The sequence below is a fragment of the Parambassis ranga genome, chromosome 2, assembly GCF_900634625.1.
Source record: "Parambassis ranga chromosome 2, fParRan2.1, whole genome shotgun sequence".
In the NCBI taxonomy this organism is placed as follows: domain Eukaryota; kingdom Metazoa; phylum Chordata; class Actinopteri; family Ambassidae; genus Parambassis; species Parambassis ranga.
The window spans coordinates 14862718-14882734 of NC_041023.1; the positions used below are offsets into that span (position 1 = coordinate 14862718).

Below are 20017 nucleotides of genomic sequence, written 5' to 3' on the forward strand. Positions count from 1 at the left end.
CAGTCTTGACAGACCAAAGCAGGAAAATTCTTAGGTTACCATCCCGACTAGTCATTATATGATCTGCAAATCCAAAGTCTAGATGCCCCGTTAACTTGTCTAAACTTGCTTTTTTTGCAAATTGCTTTGGGCTTCACAGGAATGCATCTGCAAAAAATCAGCACCGCTATGAGCAGCTGAGACAAGAGGAAGTCACTTCATTATTTTTGATTGAAATCGGACGTGACAAAGAAGCATGAGGACATGACAAGCTGGGCCGGTTGGAGCATCATTTGCCGTTTCCACCCCACTCAGTACCTGAGCTGTCTGTACATTAAAGAGAAAGCTGACTACAGTAAATCTAGTCTTATTGATCTCGGCTTGCCACTGAGGGGATGTAAGAATTCAACATGTGAACGTGCTGCTGTGCACTCTCACGCAAAGACTGTGGTTTTGAATATCAATGGGATTTGAGAAAAGGTCTGCCTGTCGTGAGCTTTCATATTGCAAACTACAATAAGAGACGGCTGTGTTGCTCTTTAAATGTGACCTCACAATTTGATAAATGTTATTTAGGAAACACGACAGGTGTGACATTTTTCAGCAATATCTTCCGATGTGCAGAGGTAAAGCCACTCCTCATTTTCTCTGTATATGCACATTGTTCTCCTCTTTGTCTTTCATTGGTAAACAACCCAAGATGTCTCTTTCTTTCACACATGTACACAAGCTCGCCTTAGCATTTCCCCTTTTGCACTGCAGTATCTTCTAAGTACTCCATGGCAACCATTTCAAAAGTAAGATTCATCCACTTTATATAGCTGGCCTAGTTTGTCTACTCCAACCCCCGCCGAGCACTGCCATCCATGAAGACGGCTGGGCCCCGTGCAGACGACAAGGCACAGGAGAGAGGGGGCACAAAATCCCAATGCAAACGGCAAACATTTAGTCTTGAAAGTTTTGTGTTCTACTTAAATAAAGCCTTGAAGAGACCTAAATAAAAGCAAGGCAGGACTACTTTCATTTGAGGTAAGCCTTGAAGTTGCACATGCTCATAATGGCGTTGAATTTAACAAGTGCTTTTTAACTAATCAAATGATTGACGTGATCCGACACAGCTGTTGGTAACACCTTCTGGAATGTGAGAAATGTATTTATTGTTTTCAGCTGTGAAAAATCTGATAAAAAAGGCCTCATTTATACTTGCTGTCTGATCTCTGTCTATGCTATTCAGTGTTGTCTCTCGAATTTGAAGACTGGTGGGGAGGTTTTAAGAGTGTGGAGGCAGCAACCAACCCACCCCCTACAAGTTTATCTCATTAATAAAATTACATCTTCAATAAAGGCATTTGATCATCATCAGTCATACAGCACTGCAATGCAGATCCAAAGTCATCAATGATTATATAATAATTGCAGTCAACTGTGATAAAATATCCAAAACAACATTTAAGAGCAGGGAACGCCATTAAAAAAATACTTTAATATACAAAATTGACTCACCAGTGACGTTCATTGCTGAAGCAGGAAAGCGAGTTGCATCACTTGCTAGCTGTGTTTTTCTCTTGGGGCCACTCACAAGTAAAGCGAAAGTGTTTGTCTTTTCCACACAGAAAGATGTTAAAAATTCTCTGGTTGGTTTGTTCCAAGTGTTTAATCTTCGATTCTTCTAACGCCACGAAACTTTTATTGAAAAGTCCAGCTGCGACATTATATTAACATGCTAACAACGGTTAGCATAACTGGTCTGAGTTGTGATATGAAATAAACACACAGCAATACTCGAAAGACTACAATAACAGAACAATAAATAAACAGGTGACACTAATTAGAGTGGAGCCCAGGTGGAGGAATTAAAAACAGGAAGTACAAATTACGTAGCACGTATGAAGACGTGTGAACAGTATCCTTCAAAATAAAACCGGAAATACAACAAAGAAAAAAGATGGTATTAGCATTGATAGTAAGATAGGAGGACACAATACTGTGTGATCATGATCCTTCAGCCATCATTAATATGGAACATATGCCGCGTTTTCAACATTTCAACAGTAAAATAATAGTTAGTAAAACATGACAGCTTTGTTTGTGTTGGTCTCGTGACAGTGACATTTTGGTTGTATTGTTATTTGGAATAAAGCCTTGTTACTTTTTTCTTGATTTGACTGTGGCTGCTAAGAAAGGAGGGATAATTTTTCATCCTACAAAGAAACACTTTATCCTTCCCTTCATCTGGCATCTAATTTTATACAGTGACAGTTTTTAGAAAAGGCAGTTTAATTAAAAAAATGGTGGGCAAACTTACTCATACAGGAGTAAAGACAGCTTTTCCTATTACTATTTCTACATGTGCATTAATTCACATTTGGAGTGATTGAGAGTGTATGTGAGAAGACTCAATATAAAGTGAAAAATTGCTGTATTTTCTGTAAGAAAAAAAATAGCCGCTGTGTGTGTGTGACTCCTTGATGTATACTTTTTGTACAATAATGTGTTTATTAGAAGATATGTGTTAGGATCAAGTCATTGGCGGTTTAAGACTTTTTGTATTGTTTGATAAGAGTATTCCCAGCATGCATTATTCTTTTGATACTCAGCTCCAAAAAAAAAAAACACTGACCTCCATATTCTACCACTGAAGTCTGTCTAATGAGCATTTTTTTCCCCGTGTACCTTTGCTGTGTGAACACGGACTGCTTATTATAGAAGCCATCCCTATACATCTTCAAAGCCTCCCCTGCAATTCCCCTGGAACATCAAGGACACGTGGGGGTCAGCTCACCCCACTTTAAGCACTGCGAGCCACCTAGATTATTGCCTCTCCTGAGGAAACAGCAGCTGATGTGTATCTGGGGGAGGCTGATGATTGTCACCGTCTTCACATGCATCAGCATGCGATGTTCTCCTCTGATGGTGTGAATCCGTCAGCACCAGAAGAAGCAATCCAGCTGTCCAGCTGTATCTGCCCACAGCATCTCCACCTCTAACACACAAACACACACACACTCACAGCATTTTAACACATCCACCTCCACATCCCCCCACCACCACCTTCAAAAAGACAGCCTGGCCTCCTGTCTCTCGCCTTCTTCCATCTATCTTTTTTTCTCTCACGTAGCATTGTGTGGACACACCATGCCAGTTGACTGCAGAGAGGTGGGCAACTAAAGCCAAGAGGAAACATCACAGATGACTGATAACGGAGCTTGCTCATATTCAACTCTACTTTTATTGATCAATGCACAGTAACATTTACTTTCTTTTCCACCCTTACTCTTCTGACAGTTCATCGATTCAAACAAAGGAGACTGCTTCCACACCATCACTTATCTTTCATTAGATTGTAGGAGACGAGGAAATCATTATTTTAGACATAATGGCACATAAAGACTGAAAAATGGTCTGTTTTGGATATGGCCCGTTGACATTTCATCTCAAATGATGGTTTCTATCCTAATGTCTAATGCTCTGTCCTCTAAGCTTGTGGCTTTTTCAATAAAGCAAATGCAGCCTCTGACTTGGATAATGCTGCCTCTGACCAGTGGATCGGGACAGAGAAATTTGTTTTTAATACAGGAAAGTACAGTTTTGACCTCTAAATGTAACAGGCAGCTGTAATATCATCAGTGATAATGGCAGAAAATGGCAGAGAGGGGAATCAAATCAACAGAAGCATGATGGATAGATGGATAGATGGGATGGAAGGAAGTAATGTCTGTCTTCACCCTCTGTCCCTTTTTCACATGCATCTCTCCTCCCAGGCTCTATCTGGCTGAATTACCATACTTGGATGCTGAGCTGCCGGGAACGGGCCAGCATTGGTTATGAAAGTGTTTCACATTTGCAGTGAAGGGAACATGTGAGTACATGCAAATAGGCCGCTGCATTAGCATGCGATATCCTCAGGGCTGGCTGCGCAGGCCGTACGCTGCCAAGATGTGGCAGTGCCGTGTGTGCACCGTGTCACAGCGAGATACTGATCCACGCTCTCCGGGCATCTTTAACTCCAAAGCTCTGGGTCTGATTTTGCATGCCAATAAGGCACGGACAGTAAACGTCACAACCCCGGAATGTTAAAAAACAAATCGAATACTTGAAATGTAAATGTCACAAGAATCACCTCCAATACAGCTTGCTTTGCAGAATGTAAGAGTTTCTTTCACATCTAATTTAAGGGTTAATAGAAATTAAAAACGATTTCACAGCCTACTATAACAGGAGTGCTCATTTTATGGTAAATTAGAGTGTAACAATTACATTTGTAGGAAGTGGGGGTGGTCTGTGGAAGCTCTGTAAAGAATCAGCAAAGGCTTCAAGTGGGCGTCTTAAATGTTAGAAAATAATTACATTAGGATAATGCATGTTAATTCAATACTGACTCTCGTCAGATAAATGTATAAATAGTAAAAAAAAAATTGTCCACATGAAATCAGTCTCTGGTTATTCTGGATTCAGTCACGTCTTCGTTGACCAGCTGCAGTCTCAGTTCCTGTCTGAGTGGGAGTCTGAGCCAGATCCTCCGCTCTGAATCAGCTGGCTCCTTTAAGTGACATGGCAGCCGGCCACCCCCTCCCCCTACTTCCACTCTCCACCTCTCCCACCTTCCCTGCCAGGAACAGAACTGGGTTTTGGGCCGCTCCTTTCAACTGGGCGCCCTCGAGAGCTCCGTCTGACCACCTCCTTCATGCTGAGTTGCTCCCTTTGCACGGGATCACTGCAGGAGGAGACAAAATCACAGGAGAGGCATCGGCATGAGACGACAAGTAAAAACGCAGAATGCAGCTTCTTCCAGACGCTAAGTCCTCCCCTGCTTCCTGCCTTACACTGATTTAGAGATAAGAGCTCACTTTTTAATTTAATTTTTAAGCTCTGGCTGCAATAATTAAAGGTCATTTTCTTGCCAAGCAGCACAGCTCTTCGACAGTAGCTAAGCAACATTTTCCTAAGTGAGACATAATCACTGGCAAGACTGGAGATTTTGGATTAGGGTATTACAATTTCAGCAGCTAATGTGGTCACAGTGTCTTACTGTTGCACTACAGCAATGACCAGATAAAACATATTATTTCTGGAACATTTTTTAATGCATTAACAGTAACAGTCCCATATTGTTCAAATTTCTAAATAATATACTGTAGCCTCACATGTCCCTGGAATGTCTCTTTCAGCCCAATATACCAACAAATTTCTTTGCAATGCACTTGCTATCTATAGCTTCAAATTCTTATGAGCTGCTCAACACACCTTCTTTCTGGAACACACACGCATTTTAGCAGGGTTGTTCATATTCATATCAGTGTACCCAAACTGGCTGCAGTTCATCTACAGGGTGCTCAAAAATAGTCCTCAATGAACATATGGAAAGAAAAAAATGGCTAAAATAAGTGACACTTTTCAGTTCCTTTTTCTCACAGTTTAGGTTATTTTGCCTGTAACACACCAGCAGTCTGCTAATGCATGCTGTCTGGTCACTTAGGACAGCACTCCTTACTGACAGCTTCTGTCTTATATATATCTCTATAGGGCCCTAACATGAGTAATCACTCTGTCAAAACACAACTTCAAATGGTTTTTTATTTAATGTTAATGTTTCATCACTATAATGTCACTGACTAGCAAGCATTACTTTCTGCAGCTGACTCCTCCTGCCTTAAAGGAACGAACAGGACATCATGATAAGTCCCTCTCTCTCCTCCTGCTGGTTCCATTTCTGGGATTGCCTGAGTCCTCACGCTGCTGTTTTCCTTCTGTCAGAGAGCCTTGAGCTACAGATCCTCATTAGTCACTTTCCCTGAGACCACACTGACACCGGCATCGCCCTCTCCGTCGCACAGACCCGCTGAAGGCTAGCGAGGCCACACACCCAATTCACAGACGCTGTCAAAAGCGAGGCGGCTTACAGGAGCTGGGAAATCAGCAGAATCAACCAACCTTTGAAATGCTGTGAATATCTTGAACGTGCTGCTGCTGTATAATGTTACACAGGCTGAAAAGGCCCAGAGGCATCTGCAGCACAGTTGCTTTACACAATGGAAGGACATAGGAGGAAAAGGACCTGAGCAGTGGTTTTAAACGTTTTAGACCATTACCTACAAATTGTGTGTGTACTTTACATTACAGCTCGAGATGGCTTATCCATCACAGAGGGGAAAATTTGTCAGGTTAGTGCTGCATATGAGGACTGAAAGATTTCCTCAGTGGGTTCTTTGGAAAAGTGTTTTAATCAAAAAATACAGATAAATATCGCATGAAATTAGTATTTTTTTTTAAACATACACAGTCCTGCTGTGAGGTAACGTGTGTTCAGTAAGTAATATGAACTTGGCAGCTGGTTAGCTTAGCACAAGGACTGATTATGAAAAACAGCTAGTCTAACAGAACTGTCGAAGCCTTGCTTTTATTATAACAAATCAGATAAAAGGTGTTAATTTGTGTGATTTAAGCACCTTTGGAGTTCACAAATTAACACAGTATGTTTCATTTATTTAATAGTTTATATTATTTCTAGGGTGGGTCCAGTTGCTAGGTAACCAGCGGAGACTGTTACCTCTCATTATAGCCAGTCTGTGCTGATCTAAGCCATCTAAGCTGCTGGTAAGGACAGATAAAAGAAATAAAGGAAACAGCAGGGTTTCAGGAGCAGTGGTATTGAAAAATAAAAAGATGTGGAGCAGTTGTTAGCGTGCAGGAAACAAAGGGTACGGCAGAGGAATGTACCAACCTGATGTTTGTATGGTCCCACTTCAGCAGACCGTCAGTCTCCGGGCGCTCAGTGACCGATAGCTGTGCCTAAAGGAAGGACAAACACCAAATCAATACCTTGTCTAAAAACACTGGAGAAACTTGAGACAGAGATCATGCAACGACTAAGGGAGAAGATATGCTCATGCAACTCAAGCTTTCTTTTTTGGATAACTCTGTACAGGCAGAACCTTTTCAATATTACAGTAAGCAACCTTTACACAGCAAATAAAAAAAGTAACAGCAGCTCAACTGTACAGAAGATATTGATATAGATTTGGCTTTGTTCATTTTAGCAAGAGTTGCATTAACACTATCCTAATATATTTTGTTAGTACACAGAACAGTTATTTTGGTACATAAAATCCACTACTGTATGATATTGGAAGTTACGTTTTTCTTACTTTTGAGTATTTTTGTTGCCATGACTGTAGTAATATTTTAAACTGTACGCATTTACCAGCAAGTTTATGTCAAAGGATAAACACACTACGAAATTAAACATTTAGGGTTAGGTTACCTTTACAGTCGAGTTCTCTAGGTTATAACCATCCTCTCCATTGCTCTGCCATTACTCTGCACTAAAGTAGCCATCGCGCCAGCGTCATTCATGACAATGAAGCCTAGAGCTGAATGGTGGTTTGAATTCAGTTAATTTTCAGATGCTATAAAAGCAATTCTCATTAACGATTACGACCACAGGTAAGAGGATTGAAAAAGTCTTATACATACCCAGGCATTCAATGCTTTAGAACTCTATACACATTAGGAAGCTATCCAGGTTATTTTAGAGGTCTTACCTCTGGGTCCTTTTTAAAAAGTATAGAAAGAGAGAGAAAGAATAAGTTGTGCTCTTTTGATAATCAATCAAGACATCATTTAGTAGGGTTAAAGTCTTCAGACGTCAATACATTCATTTAGATTTAAAATGGGGTTTTGAATGAGTAAAAAAAAGGAAAACACCTACATCTGACTGTCGTTTAAAAAAGGCCATTTCAGAGTTTTACTAGGACAGGAAACAAATAAAGCAAGTTAAGTTTCATAAAAAACAAACTAAGCTTTATTGACAAACTGCTGCAAAACATCTTTTGGACAGATTTAGTAACCTATTTAGGCAAGCTTACACATGTAGCATAATGCATTTTATGGAGAGGGTACAGATACTAGTGGCAGAATAAGTACAGTTAGGATGTTTTAAAATATGTACAAGAGTTCGGATTGAGCTGCAGGATCCCTTCTCTATAGAAAGAGAAGACCCATGTGGAGATTTTTGTCCCAATCCTTCGTTGTGTACTTTGTGCATGCAGTTTATATAGAATCAGATCACAAAATGAAGACCTGAACTGTTTTTTCTTTTCTTTTTTTTTTTTTAAGCATAACAGGAGGCCGTGTCTCGGCCGTCTTCTCATTAAACAAACATTTTGTCTTCAGAGTCTTAAGAGTTAATTTTTAACATGTAAATCAAATTGAGGATATGAGGACAGTCCATCTCAACAGTGTCTATTAGGGCTATATTTCAAAACTCTAAGTACAATGACAAATATTGCTGCCTAAGACTAAATGGACAACGTTTTAGAACTATTTAAAAACAAACCATAATCAAGAATGAATTTGTTCTGATTCCATTAACATTGATTTAGCCTTCACTTAATTTAAGATAGTTTTGTGTTTCTATATTACATAATTGAACGTTTAAAAGGTCTTTTATTTGGCTATATTAACAGAATTTTGAAATGTAGCCTAAATGGGAATCTGCAACTGACCCTCGACAGATTCTTTATATTTGAAAACAATTAAAAAGGATTCCTTAGACAAGTGCATTATGACCCACTAAGTCCACTAGAAATGACTACTCCCAAACAGTTAAAAAAATTAACGATCAACAATGCAAAAAAGCCGGAGGGGAAGGAGGAGGGGGGGCAAAAAGGGTCAGAGAAAAAAATACAGCAAAACAAATAAAAAGTCAAATGAATTAGAACAAAAGAAAGGACGCCAACTTCTCCTCTCTGACCCATCTAAAAGCTGCTTTGGTTGGTTGGTTGGATGGGTGGTTAGGTGGTTGGTTGGTTGGCGAGACAAAGTAGGGGTTGGGGGGGTGGGGGGTGGGGGTTCACGGTCAAATCTCAAAAACCAGTTCCGATTTTCAGTTCCCAATTTGTGCTCGCTCGCTCTCTCTCTCGTATAAAGTCCGGTGTAGGAAAAGACCAAACCAAAGACAAAACAGACAATTACTTTTGTCGGGCTTCTTAAAGCGAGAGCTGCCGTTGTAGACAGGCGGTTGTCAGGGCGACACTTTACAGGTGGCAAGTCCCCTTCAGTACTGTCGGTACGGGTGCTCCCGATAAGGCGTCTTGGCACCTCTAGAGGGGGGAGGGGCCTTCCCTGGAGTCGCTCGCTGGGTGCCGTTCCAATCGTCCTGACCTGGAGATGACACAGAGAACTACAGATTAGAGATTATAAACTTTAATACAGTCCTGTAGTCACAAGAAGTACCTGCAAAAATGAAAGTTTCAAATCCATGCTCTTATTGAAACACAACTAATCAATCAGGTTATTTTTAACAAACTAAATCAGGTCAACATAACATCATATTTCTGCCCGTCCTCACCATATGACTCGTACGACTCTGTGGTCTCTCCGTGTCCGTAGTCATAATATTCTGGCTCTCTGGTGGTCATAAACAGGGAGAGAAGGAGAAAAATCACTTTTAATCTCTGAAAAACATCAAGTAGCTGCTGACTGTAATGTCTAGGGGGATGATAATTGGCTCCCACGAATAAGATCAAAGCTTGGCTCTCTAGTATGGAACATTGGAGTCCCGGCTGGTCCTTCTAAATAACACTGAGATCCAAACCATGAAGTACTATCAGTGCTGAATTTGTGCAGAGTGGCTAAAAAGTATTTCTGCTGCTCTCAAATCCCATTTAGAGTGAAGCTAGCAACTAGGCGATGTGTGCACTTTGTAAGAAGCAGGTGAAAACCAAAGAGACGTCTGATTCACTCACGCCTGCGGCTGACTGTAATAGCTGTCGTATGACTCGTAGGCCGTGTCTGTGTAGCTCTCGTCGTAGCCCTGGAGAGGGAAAGAAACAGAGAAACAGAGTGAGATTTAAGGAGAGGCTTGTTCATGAATCATGAATGTCAAGATGTCCCCAAAGTACTACACTTGTTCTGAAGCAGACACACTCCCCTTATGTCTCAAGCATCTGAAATCACTTATTTCTGTGATGACAGATGAGCAATTCAAAGCTATCAGAGTGGCCAGAAAAAAATGTATGCAAACAAGACATGTGTCAAAGAGATCAGATATTGCTGCGTCAAACCAGAAAGCATCACGTCAGGACAGGAAAACTCATCACTACATATTCTCTATTGGTCTTAAGTAAGAATTATTTAAGAATTAATTATTATGAAATAAAACCGCTCTCCATTGTGCTTACATATTCTTCATATCCCTCTGCGGCTGCACCAGTGGTGTGCTGGTGGGGAGGTGGTGCCATCCTCTGGGGTGGTCCGCCAGCTGGGGGTCTGGCGCGGGGTGCCACAGCTCCTCTGGCAGGTGCCGCAGGAGGTCCTCCTCTGCCTGCCGGAGCACCCCTAACTGTGCCACCTCTGGCTGGTCCGCCTCGACTCACACCTCCCCTGGCAGCAGCACCACGAGGAGGCATTCCCCTACCCCTGGAGAGAAGAATGACAGGTTACTACTATGGTATTCTACTTTAACGGGAACGTTTGACATTTTTTTATTCCCTTTCTTGGTGAATCTTATGGTGTTTTTGCACATGAAGTCACAGACAATTTTGAACAATCAGCTTCAGAGCTCCCCTTTTGTTCTCACAATCACCTCTTGGCAACACCTAGAAAAGTTCAGGGCTACAGTTCATGGGAGAAAACAGGCACTAAGAGATACATGTTCTTGTTAAAATGCATAACTATTGCTACGCTTAGCGGTGCACACTACTCCTGCATTTGAGGAACAAAGACATTTGGAGACACTGCTGAATATTTTATGCTTTTTTTTCAGACAGGAAAGGAAGAGACTGGGTATTATCAGATTGTATGTGTCCTTTCCTGACATTTCACACCCTGATCTTCCAAAAGAAAACAGCATAGTAGCCACAACTATGGAAAATGGACAATATATTTTAGGCACTTCTGACCTTGTTGTCGTGTTGCTGTGAAGCCGAATTCTGCATTTTATCATGTGATAAAGGTGTTATCTGAGAGATTACAATTCCTATCCTCATCTTATCAGTGCATAACAACCGTGTGTTACATACATGACCCAGCAACTATTTATATTATCTAAGAAACTGTGTGTGCATATTTTGTCACCTGTGTGCTCCAGCAGGAGGGACACCGCGCCCCCTGACCGGCATGCCCCCTCTGCCTCGGGCTCCGTGCTCCTGGCCTCCATTCAGGTAGCTCATCTCCATGAACTGCTCTTGGCATATGTCATCCATCATGTCCTACACACACACAGAGGAAGTGAAGATGAGAAATAAGATCACACAGCATGTGAAAAGTGACGGTGCAAACAGAAAAAAAAAGCCAGAAGGGTGAAGAGAGAATTAGTGAATAAAAAAGTGAGACAATTAGTGAGGCACTCAAAACATGGCATCCCCCTGATGGCTCAAAGAGAAAGTCTCTGTGCCAGTGACTCAGAATGTTAAAGAGAAGAGGGGAGGGCTGTGGATGTGGGAGGCTGGAAAGCATCCATCCACACTCCCTGCCTTTCCTGTGTGTCTCCATCATGCACAAAATGTAAATCGCTTCTCCCCGCACTTCTTGACAAGTCTGGTGTGACTGCATGAACGCTTACCTTATTTTATCTGCAAAAACAATAAGTTGGGGTGGATTACAGAAGCTGCCTGTCTGAGCAGCACAAATCCCACAACACAATCCACCACTGCCTTTCTTCTGGGAGCAATCACAAGAGCCACTCTGTGACCCAATCAATTCTTTTTCATATATCAGTCTCCAGACTGGAATGGTGACAGCACTCTAATGATGGCGAAAACGGCAGAAAGAAAAATCTAGTAGGATATCAGACATCAGATTTATCTGCAACAAAAGCAGGCGAGTCATTTGACTGATTACAAATTCATCTGAAGGGAGAGGCAGTGTACCAGAGACTGCATTTATTCTTTACCACTCAAGGCATTTGGATTAATTAGGGATGTGTGGACGCTGTAAAATGCAGAAATGCAAACGGGCATAAAAACAAAGAGAAAGAATGGGAAGTTAAATCCTGCAGGAATACCTGAGCAGGTATGTAACTTCCAACAAATTATTTCCACCCATTTTCTAAGACTGTTTGTCACTTATTAAAATATATGGCCCTGTTCCGAACGAAGGCCGCTATGCTTGACAGATTATAGCCTTAAATTGTAACGACACTTTCTGCAGGGGATGGCGATTTACATAACACAGCAAAACCAAGATCGCAACTGGTTCAGCGGCCCATTCATCTCGCCTCTGATCCAAATTATTCTTTCTTCCATAGCGCCCTGCACACTAATTAAAAAATGTAAGGCATCTCTCAAACCCTTGGGCCTATTGGCCTGCTTTGGCATGAGCCATTGTTAGAGCACCATGGGCTTCAGTTGGGCTTGACAGCAGACTGGTCTGGCTCGCGCTCAAGAATCTCTCAGCATAAAACCAATAAAACAGGCGTAGGCCGAGCCTGTCAATATACCCACATATCTGTCTAGGAGCTATACATCTCCTGGCTGATTCACCTCATTCCTAAAGAATGAGGCTCAGGTAAAGGCACAGTGATGGACAGACATGCAGGCAAGCCGCACAGAGGGGTAACCCTGCTGACACAGTGAAAGCGACCCAATTCCTCCTCTTAAGCTGATTGCTTTACGTGCCTGGACTGTGCCTTTCAGTGTGTTTGCTCCAGGTAAATACCCACTCAATCTCCTCGTGCTGTCCGACCGGGCCTCCTCGCAAACCTTTGTCTAACTTAAAGCCCTTTTCAGATAGGTAACACGGCAGGTTTAATCAATAGGCATTCAGACACAGGTTGCTTTCATATTCATGGACATCACAGCATTACTAGGACAGTGCATGCATTTTTTGTGCCAGATGTGCAAGTCAGACATTCCAATCCTCCTGCTTTCACATCTGTCTGTCAAACTCCCTTGCCTCTCTGTGACCCTTTGTCCTCACATTTCCTTTGCTCCTGCTTGGTTGTAGACAGCCTTTCATTTATCAAAGTCTCTGTCAGCCAAAAGCCTGCACAGTTCCTCAAAAGTACGATGATACCTGGGCTTCTTTCTTTGTTGTGCATGCCCATACATTACTGAGAATACACACTGCACAGATCTAAAAACATTTATGCGTCACATTACAGTCCATTAAAAATGCAGTCAGGTTAAACATGTAGTAGTGGATCAGTCATCATTTGGGACAAAAACAGACCTGCTTTAGAAAACCAAAGCTTTGTGTTTTTAGCTGAGATATAAAAATACATCATCCTTTGAGAGTCAATCGGTAATTATAATAAACACTATCCATCCATCCATCCATCATCCATTAACCAATTTCGTCCTGCAGTGCAGGGTCACAGGGCCTGGAGCCTATCCCAGCTAACTACGGGTGAGAGGCGGGGTACACCCTGGACAGGTCACCAGTCCATCGCAGGGCAATAATAAACACCTTAAAAGCTAAATGATGAAGTCATTGGGTTAATTCATGTAAAAAAAACAGCAGGTGTATACTCACAGGAAACAGGAACTTCTTGACCTCCTCCATGGCGTGTGCCATGCGCAGGTAAGCCTCGGGCACAGGGGCGAACACCTCGATGAATACATGCAGCTCCATAGACAGGTGGGCATACTTGGGCTCGCCGCCTTTCCTCAGCCCCTCCTCCTGAAACAAGAAACATCACAGGAGTGTCAGCAAGTCAGAGGAAGCACACAGCTAAATCAAAAATTAAATGAATTATGCAAGAAGCTATCGCGTTTCATCCTGCTTGGAGGGGATCGGACATAGCTGTGGTATTCTCTCTTTCTACAGCCTAATAATGACATCAAACTGGTAGATAACTGGTTTAGCGGGCTATCCTGAAGATTCCTGGAACAGATGTGCAGTGTGCAGATGCCCTTGGCTTCATTGTAACAATCATCAGAGCTATCCTGCAAGTTGACACCATCTGGGCTCACTGCCTGCCGTCCCTCTTAAGTAAAGGCCAGATGTGTTATTGCTTCCAGTACCCTTCTCACAGGTGCGTAACACCAGATGTACGTGTGTGTGTGTGTGTGTGGTACCTTAGTTTTGTCTCTCATGGATCCTTTGCCCAGGACAGAGATCTTGGCTCCGGTTTCTTCCTGCAGACGTTTGATTGTGTTGCCCTGAGGTCCCAAAATCTTCCCCACAAAATTAAACTAATGGCAAAACAAAGCAGAACATAATTAGGCTGACAATCACAACACAGGCCAGTTTAATACCAAACGAGTGAAGGAGCAATCACTGTCAGGGGTCCTGTTGCACATGCTGCTGCCTTAAGTAGTAGATTTAGCAGGCAAAGTCGATATGAGCCCCCGAGGGCTATAATACCGTCAGTTACAATTCACTACAATCATCCATGCATCGAGCCAGAAACAAGCTGCAATCTCTTCGATCTCTGAACAAAGTAATTACCGTGTAAATGACATGTCTTACAATTAGATGTCATTGCAAAACATTTTTAGCAAAAAAGCTGCCCCAAAGGAAGCTCCCGGAGCCGTACAAGAAGCAATCCGAGGCACTCATTAGCTCTGTCATGCCTGACACGGCGACGTGATGTACCGTCTAAAAACCAAAGTCTGGGAGATCAGACGGCCGTCGCACCCCCACAGACCGCGCTCCTACTTTGTATTGATCTGATGCTCGAAATGAGGCAGCAGCTACAGATCTGATTCTTCAGGATAAAATCTCAAAGCACTTTTGTAAAAATCTAAAAGAAAATCTAGTGCAAAAAGTTCACACAGACTTCATACAGATACAACTTTTGTGACTTATGCAAACATATTTTTGAATGCAAGCGATTTTGATATTTACAGGACAGATTCAAGCCTCCTCCATTATAAACACTACTAAAAAAATCAATGCAGCTATACATGTCTGAGCCACATACACTGATTCTGCTGATATGGATGATTGCACCCGAGGTTACACCATGAAGCTACATTTACACAACAACAGAAGAGAGGGTCAGGACAAATACACTGAAACATAAAGCCATCCTGACCATAGTAAAGTTAACATTTTGATCCCTCATTGATATTTAAAAACATGCCAGTATCCGCTGTAATTATACTCTGCAGCTTAAAGATCGGGGTTGAGAGGAGTAATTTGAGACTCCAAGTAACCCCGTGGCTTTGTGTAATTGAAACGCAGCTGCAGGATAAATTAAATCAAGAGGGGCTCACAGTGGAGTAAAAAAAAAAGGGACAGAAGAGAAAGCAAAAAAGGGGGCAAAGAAGGCTCACCTTCGGGTACTGTTTGACCGGTATGAGCACTCGTTCCTTTAATTTGATGTTCTTTGTTGTGAAGAGGTCCAGGTATGTCTCTGTGTCCTTTTTGGTCTCACCTTTCTGGATTCTATCAATCTCTAGAAGAGGAGAGGTAAAGTGTTCAAACAGAAATCACAGTGGAAACACACATCAGAGTGTCTGTCTACTCACAGAGCTCTGACCCAGAGGAAGTGTGTGTGTTTCAACTACACAACGTAGAGCAACACAAGGAACGTCTATAAAGAGAGCGAGACTAGCTTAAACTGGAAATTCTGTGAAAATGAGTCCCAGATCACAAAATCCAATATATTCGGTAGATGACTGAATTCAAGATGAAAATGAATAAATGACTCCAATGCAGCTTTTACAGGTGCCTATCTTGATTACCTTTTGACAGTTAAATAAAAAATGTTCTAGCTGCAGCTTGTTCAGTGTGATGATCTATTTCTTTTTAGCACAATGAACTGATTTTCTTCAGTATTTTAGCAGCCGATAGGATCAAAACAATATCTTAACAAAATGAAGGGAAATTGTGAGGCTGATCAATAGTCATGATCACAACCCGTTTAAACTATAGTTTGAACATCTTTCACAAGCAACCATTCCCTGGATTCTCTATCACCTCTTCCACTTGTGGCAGTGCCTTCACCCCTGGCATTAACAACTCCTGCGCCTGCGATGTGCAAACATGTCAGCTACACCACAGCCTACCAGCTGCAGATGTGGAGGGGGAAGCCTCAGTAGATGTCTCGCTGGGGGAACAGGCAGCACACACACTGACACACTTTCTGCATCCTCCATGCTTTCAGCTTTACACTGGTACAGCAACATTTTGTTAGACAAAGGATGCAACTTTATGATAGCAACCTGAGTGTGGAGCTGCAACAAAGAAGCAGCTTGCAGGAAGAGGAAGCATGCACACAGATGGCACCATGTGCACCACACAAAAGTAAATAAGGTACTCTTACTTTGCCATTTTGTGGCACTTTTTCTATATAATTAGTTGAGTAGCAATATTCTGACTTCAAAACACCACTGATCGTCTAAAAGTCCATTTAAATATGATGAACAGTGGAGTGATAGTGAGGTTGCTGATGACAACAGGATCAGTCTCTTCCGCTGTGTCCTCTGCAGGACAGTAGATGCCATGGCTGCTCTCTCTTGCTCAAGGACACTTCAGCAGCAGGGAGGCCGACAGACGTACAAACACCGGTATCCCTGCTGAAGGTCTCTGCCGCCGCTACCAGGGCACCTCTCGGCTTGAAAGAACCGAGGTGACCCCCCCGGTCTCTGGTGCAGGCACACGTTTAAACGCTGCTGCGCAGTGTAGGTGCGAGACAATAATATCAACAGAGTGTTTGAATGAGATACGACACACGCATCTGCACGAGAGGACGCGCACATTTCTGACAGCAGTTGTCAAATATTAACTGATACTGCAGTCATTAATAGCGATGTAATTAACACGTTCATATTCTGAGCTAAACACACACACACATACACTTCGTGTTGCGGTTAACGGGGCAGTCCCACACATGGAGCTCCAAACGTAGAGCTGTTTTTTACAGTGTCCCCTTTCTGACTCTGTGCATAAACCACCGGATAAACACAATTTAACAACACTTTACCTGCGTTTAAAAGTTTCATGGCGTGCGTAAACGACGAATCCAGGCTGTCCTTCTCCGCCAGGAGCTCGGGGAGATATTTATCGTCGTTCTCCATTTTGTTTAGTTTAGAGGGAGGAAGTCAATTCTCGGTGCAACAATAAAAAAAAAAAGAAACGTGGAAAAACCCCAACAATAATAGTAATAAAAAAGTAGTCCAGTTATGTAACTACGGAGTGCCGCGTATCCTCTGTGCAGACGGCGCTTTGCATGTGGCTACCGGTGCGCTCTCTCTGCGACGGACGGGTCCGCTATACTTTGTGCTTTAACCCCAACCGGCTCCGATTCCTCTCTCTCTCTCTGCACAGCGCGCAGGCTGGTTGGAAATGGAAGAACAAAAGCGGGTGAGAGACTGGAAGAACAGTGATCTGACTCCAGCCTGACGGAAGTGAGCTCAGAAGGACGTAGTTTTCTGGACTGACGCCGCCTACTGTGTGCTGTGTGGATGCGCGGCGCCTCCAGTATAGCGACTATCCCACTATCAAGATAGTCGACACTGATATGGGTGTGCCCGTTCTGGAGTGTGCTAATAAAAATGTCTAGACTCTGCTCACAAAGTATTAAGAGTCCCTTCACCCTCTGAGGAGAATATGGAAACCTAATTATGGTTTAATAATGTGTGCGTAAAACTGAAGCGTTGATGACACACTGCCACTCTGATTGGAATTAATAAACTCTCAGAGAATTCTGCAGCCCAGGGTAAACATCACAAATCAGGCTTAAGTTCCTGTTTTTAAGAAACCAAAATGTTGCATGCAAAATCACTAATGAATGTAAAAGCATTGATATTACTATTCATAAAAATCTGGATTACTTGGAGACCACCACAGCAATATTTTGACCTGAAGATGGTTACATAGCCTTGAGTAATTAGCTGAAAAATGCACAGTAGTTATAGTACATTTATTAAATAAGATAGCCAATGGGAAGGAAATAAAATACAGCTTAATTAACTTACACTGCAAGTCCTGTTATAACTCTAAAATGTATTGAATCTGCTGTATCACAACTGCTGTAAACCGGCCAGTGACAGAGGATGACTGGAACCTCAGTTTTTAATTAGTTATTAACATTTTAGTTAATAATACAGGGTGTGCTGAAGAGGTGACACTTTCATTTGAGGCTCTCTACTGCCCCTTAGTGGTGGTGCTGGTCATGACAAAGAGCATCTAAAAAGTGGGTCCATCAGCAGAAGCCCTTTTCTTTTAATCTAATCATCCACTTTCCTCTCTATCATCTATTGATTCAAAAACACTTATGTGTGTGTGAGGAGCACAGTGGGGAGAATGTCTGGAGGAGACCTCTTGAAGATTGATTTCTCCAATTCAGATAGTGGTAATGAACCTGCCGAGGCATTCATTGGAGCACATGAGGTCACAGGTTAAAGCTGGCCAATGCATACTAAGCAAGGGGAAGACCATTTCCTGTATATTGGCTTTTTAGGCCTATACAGTAGCATTATTTGCAAGCGAGTGCTCTTTGAACAAACAGCAAAAACTGCAGGCCATTTGTCAGTCCGCCGCCACAGTGAAAACTATTACGATCGACCGCAGGTGTACCCAGGCGTGCATCTGCTCAAAAACAAATGAAGGCAAAAATTGTCTGCAATAAACACTTATGGGAGGCCGAAGACCTGCTCTGACTATCAGCGCTCAGCTTGATCTATCTCTGACCATTACAGTGTTATTAGTGTTGGGGGTTGCAAGGTTGTCCTGACTCTTCTTGTCATTGACAGAATGGATAGCCTGTGAGCTGAATTTCAATTGGCTCATAAAAGGAAGAGTTACTTCTCTTGGCAGGTGGAGGAGTTCCAATCCGATAGCTCGCACGCTCTTGCCTTCTGCTTGTGTGGACTTCCCCTGTCCCATAACATGCAGGACCACAGTCTGGGATAAACAGGGGCAGATGGAAGGTGGTAAACAGTGGGGTTAGGCTTATATAAGCCGCCACTATTCCAGATCTTTGCATCTGACCATTTTTCATGGCCCAAAGATTCTGAAAAATGGCAAGAAATCAGTGTTCCCCTGGAGTTTTATGCTTGTTAGGCTTTTAGAGAGTTGGAAACTCCTCTAAAAGTCAAAGGTTTGACTATCTTTTATTTTTTTTTCAAACTACAGGAGTAAAAGACTTCTGTGTGAAGTTTCAACTAAATCTTCACATACTGTATAAATCCAGCTGAGGCACAGCAGCCATAATATTTAACTGAAAATCCATCGTAAGTGTGATAATGTCCTATTATAATTCACCTAGGGGAGGGGATGTTCATGCAACCCATTCAATAGATGTTTAACTGAAAACCATAAATATTGACCTGTTGCTGAAAAACAGTATCAGGAATCAAAACATCGTAAAAAATAATCATCTGTGAAATGTTATTGTTCCAGAGTTGGTATTTTGTCATTTGAAGACCTTGAATGTCTGCACATCTGTCAGACCAATCCCCCCCCCCAAATAGTTGGGACATAGTAGTGAAAAGTACCACCCTGAGGAAGACACTAAAGTCTTTCACACCAACAAGTCAAATACTGTAAAAAGAAAGAGAGATAAAACAAAAGTGTTAGAGGGACAAATAGAAGCAAAATAGAAATTTGTAAGCGTAAATCCTACAGCCCACACACTGTCAGCGAAGGGTTTTCCTCTTCGTGGAAGGTTTAGGCAAGAAAGAGAGCGAGAAAGATGGCTTGGTTCGGTCTGAGGGTCACGCTCAGTTTAGCATCGCTACAAGGCCAGAGAAACCTTTTTTTTCCCCATGAAAGCTTTCAGAACTGTCACACCTGCTTAGGTCTGTAACACCACCCATCTCCCCCTCCGCTTCCTCTATCTACTCCCCTTTCCCACTCTACATCCCTCCCTCCACACACACCACCACACAGCCGCCACAGAAAACAAGCTCTCCTTTCAACCCATCTCTCTGTTTCTGTCATGGGGGTAATTATTTTGTTGACAGTCTCTTGGGCAGCAATATAAAATTTACCCCTTTAGATTTGCACATATTTTTTTATAGGCTGGCTCGAATTTTGATAAATAATCATGTGTTTTGTGAACAAAAAAGCGTTACTTTATTGTTCAGGATTCAGAATTGCAGGAGTCTTGCTCTACTACTTGGAGAGAGGCAGGAAAGCCATTAGT

At 42.3% G+C, this 20017-nt stretch overlaps 1 protein-coding gene across 3 annotated transcripts; it reads right to left on the reverse strand.

The window, feature by feature from the left end:
- Positions 1 to 3248: 3248 nt before the first annotated feature.
- On the reverse strand, positions 3249 to 17273 carry khdrbs1b (KH domain containing, RNA binding, signal transduction associated 1b). Of its 3 annotated transcripts, XR_003670241.1 has the most exons (11): positions 16853 to 17273; positions 15201 to 15322; positions 13998 to 14114; positions 13453 to 13599; positions 11056 to 11189; positions 10161 to 10398; positions 9726 to 9793; positions 9329 to 9387; positions 8953 to 9141; positions 6701 to 6768; positions 3249 to 4693 (listed from the first exon to the last, which is right to left on the reverse strand). XR_003670241.1 is itself a non-coding variant. In XM_028400189.1 (9 exons), exons 1-9 carry the CDS (start codon positions 16944 to 16946, stop codon positions 9035 to 9037), a joined length of 1086 nt encoding a protein of 361 aa, XP_028255990.1. In that variant the 5' UTR covers positions 16947 to 17273; the 3' UTR covers positions 7758 to 9034. The 3 variants fall into 3 exon arrangements, 1 of the variants encoding a protein (XP_028255990.1); XR_003670242.1 differs by lacking the exons at positions 3249 to 4693; positions 6701 to 6768 and adding an exon at positions 7708 to 7726; XM_028400189.1 differs by lacking the exons at positions 3249 to 4693; positions 6701 to 6768 and having other exon boundaries at positions 7758 to 9141.
- Between the last annotated feature and the right edge of the window lie 2744 nt (positions 17274 to 20017).

What these genes read in the sequence shown, in the direction of transcription:
- khdrbs1b (XM_028400189.1), bottom strand. Translation starts at nt 16,946, where the DNA reads ATGGAGAACGACGATAAATATCTCCCCGAGCTCCTGGCGGAGAAGGAC. An exon ending in TCAAGAAGTTCCTGTTTCCT is followed by an intron (nt 11,190 to 13,452) that starts GTGAGTATACAC and finishes GTGTGTGTGTAG; the next exon opens with GACATGATGGATGACATATG. An exon ending in CAGAGGGATATGAAGAATAT is followed by an intron (nt 9,794 to 10,160) that starts GTAAGCACAATG and finishes TTCCCTCTCCAG; the next exon opens with GGCTACGACGAGAGCTACAC.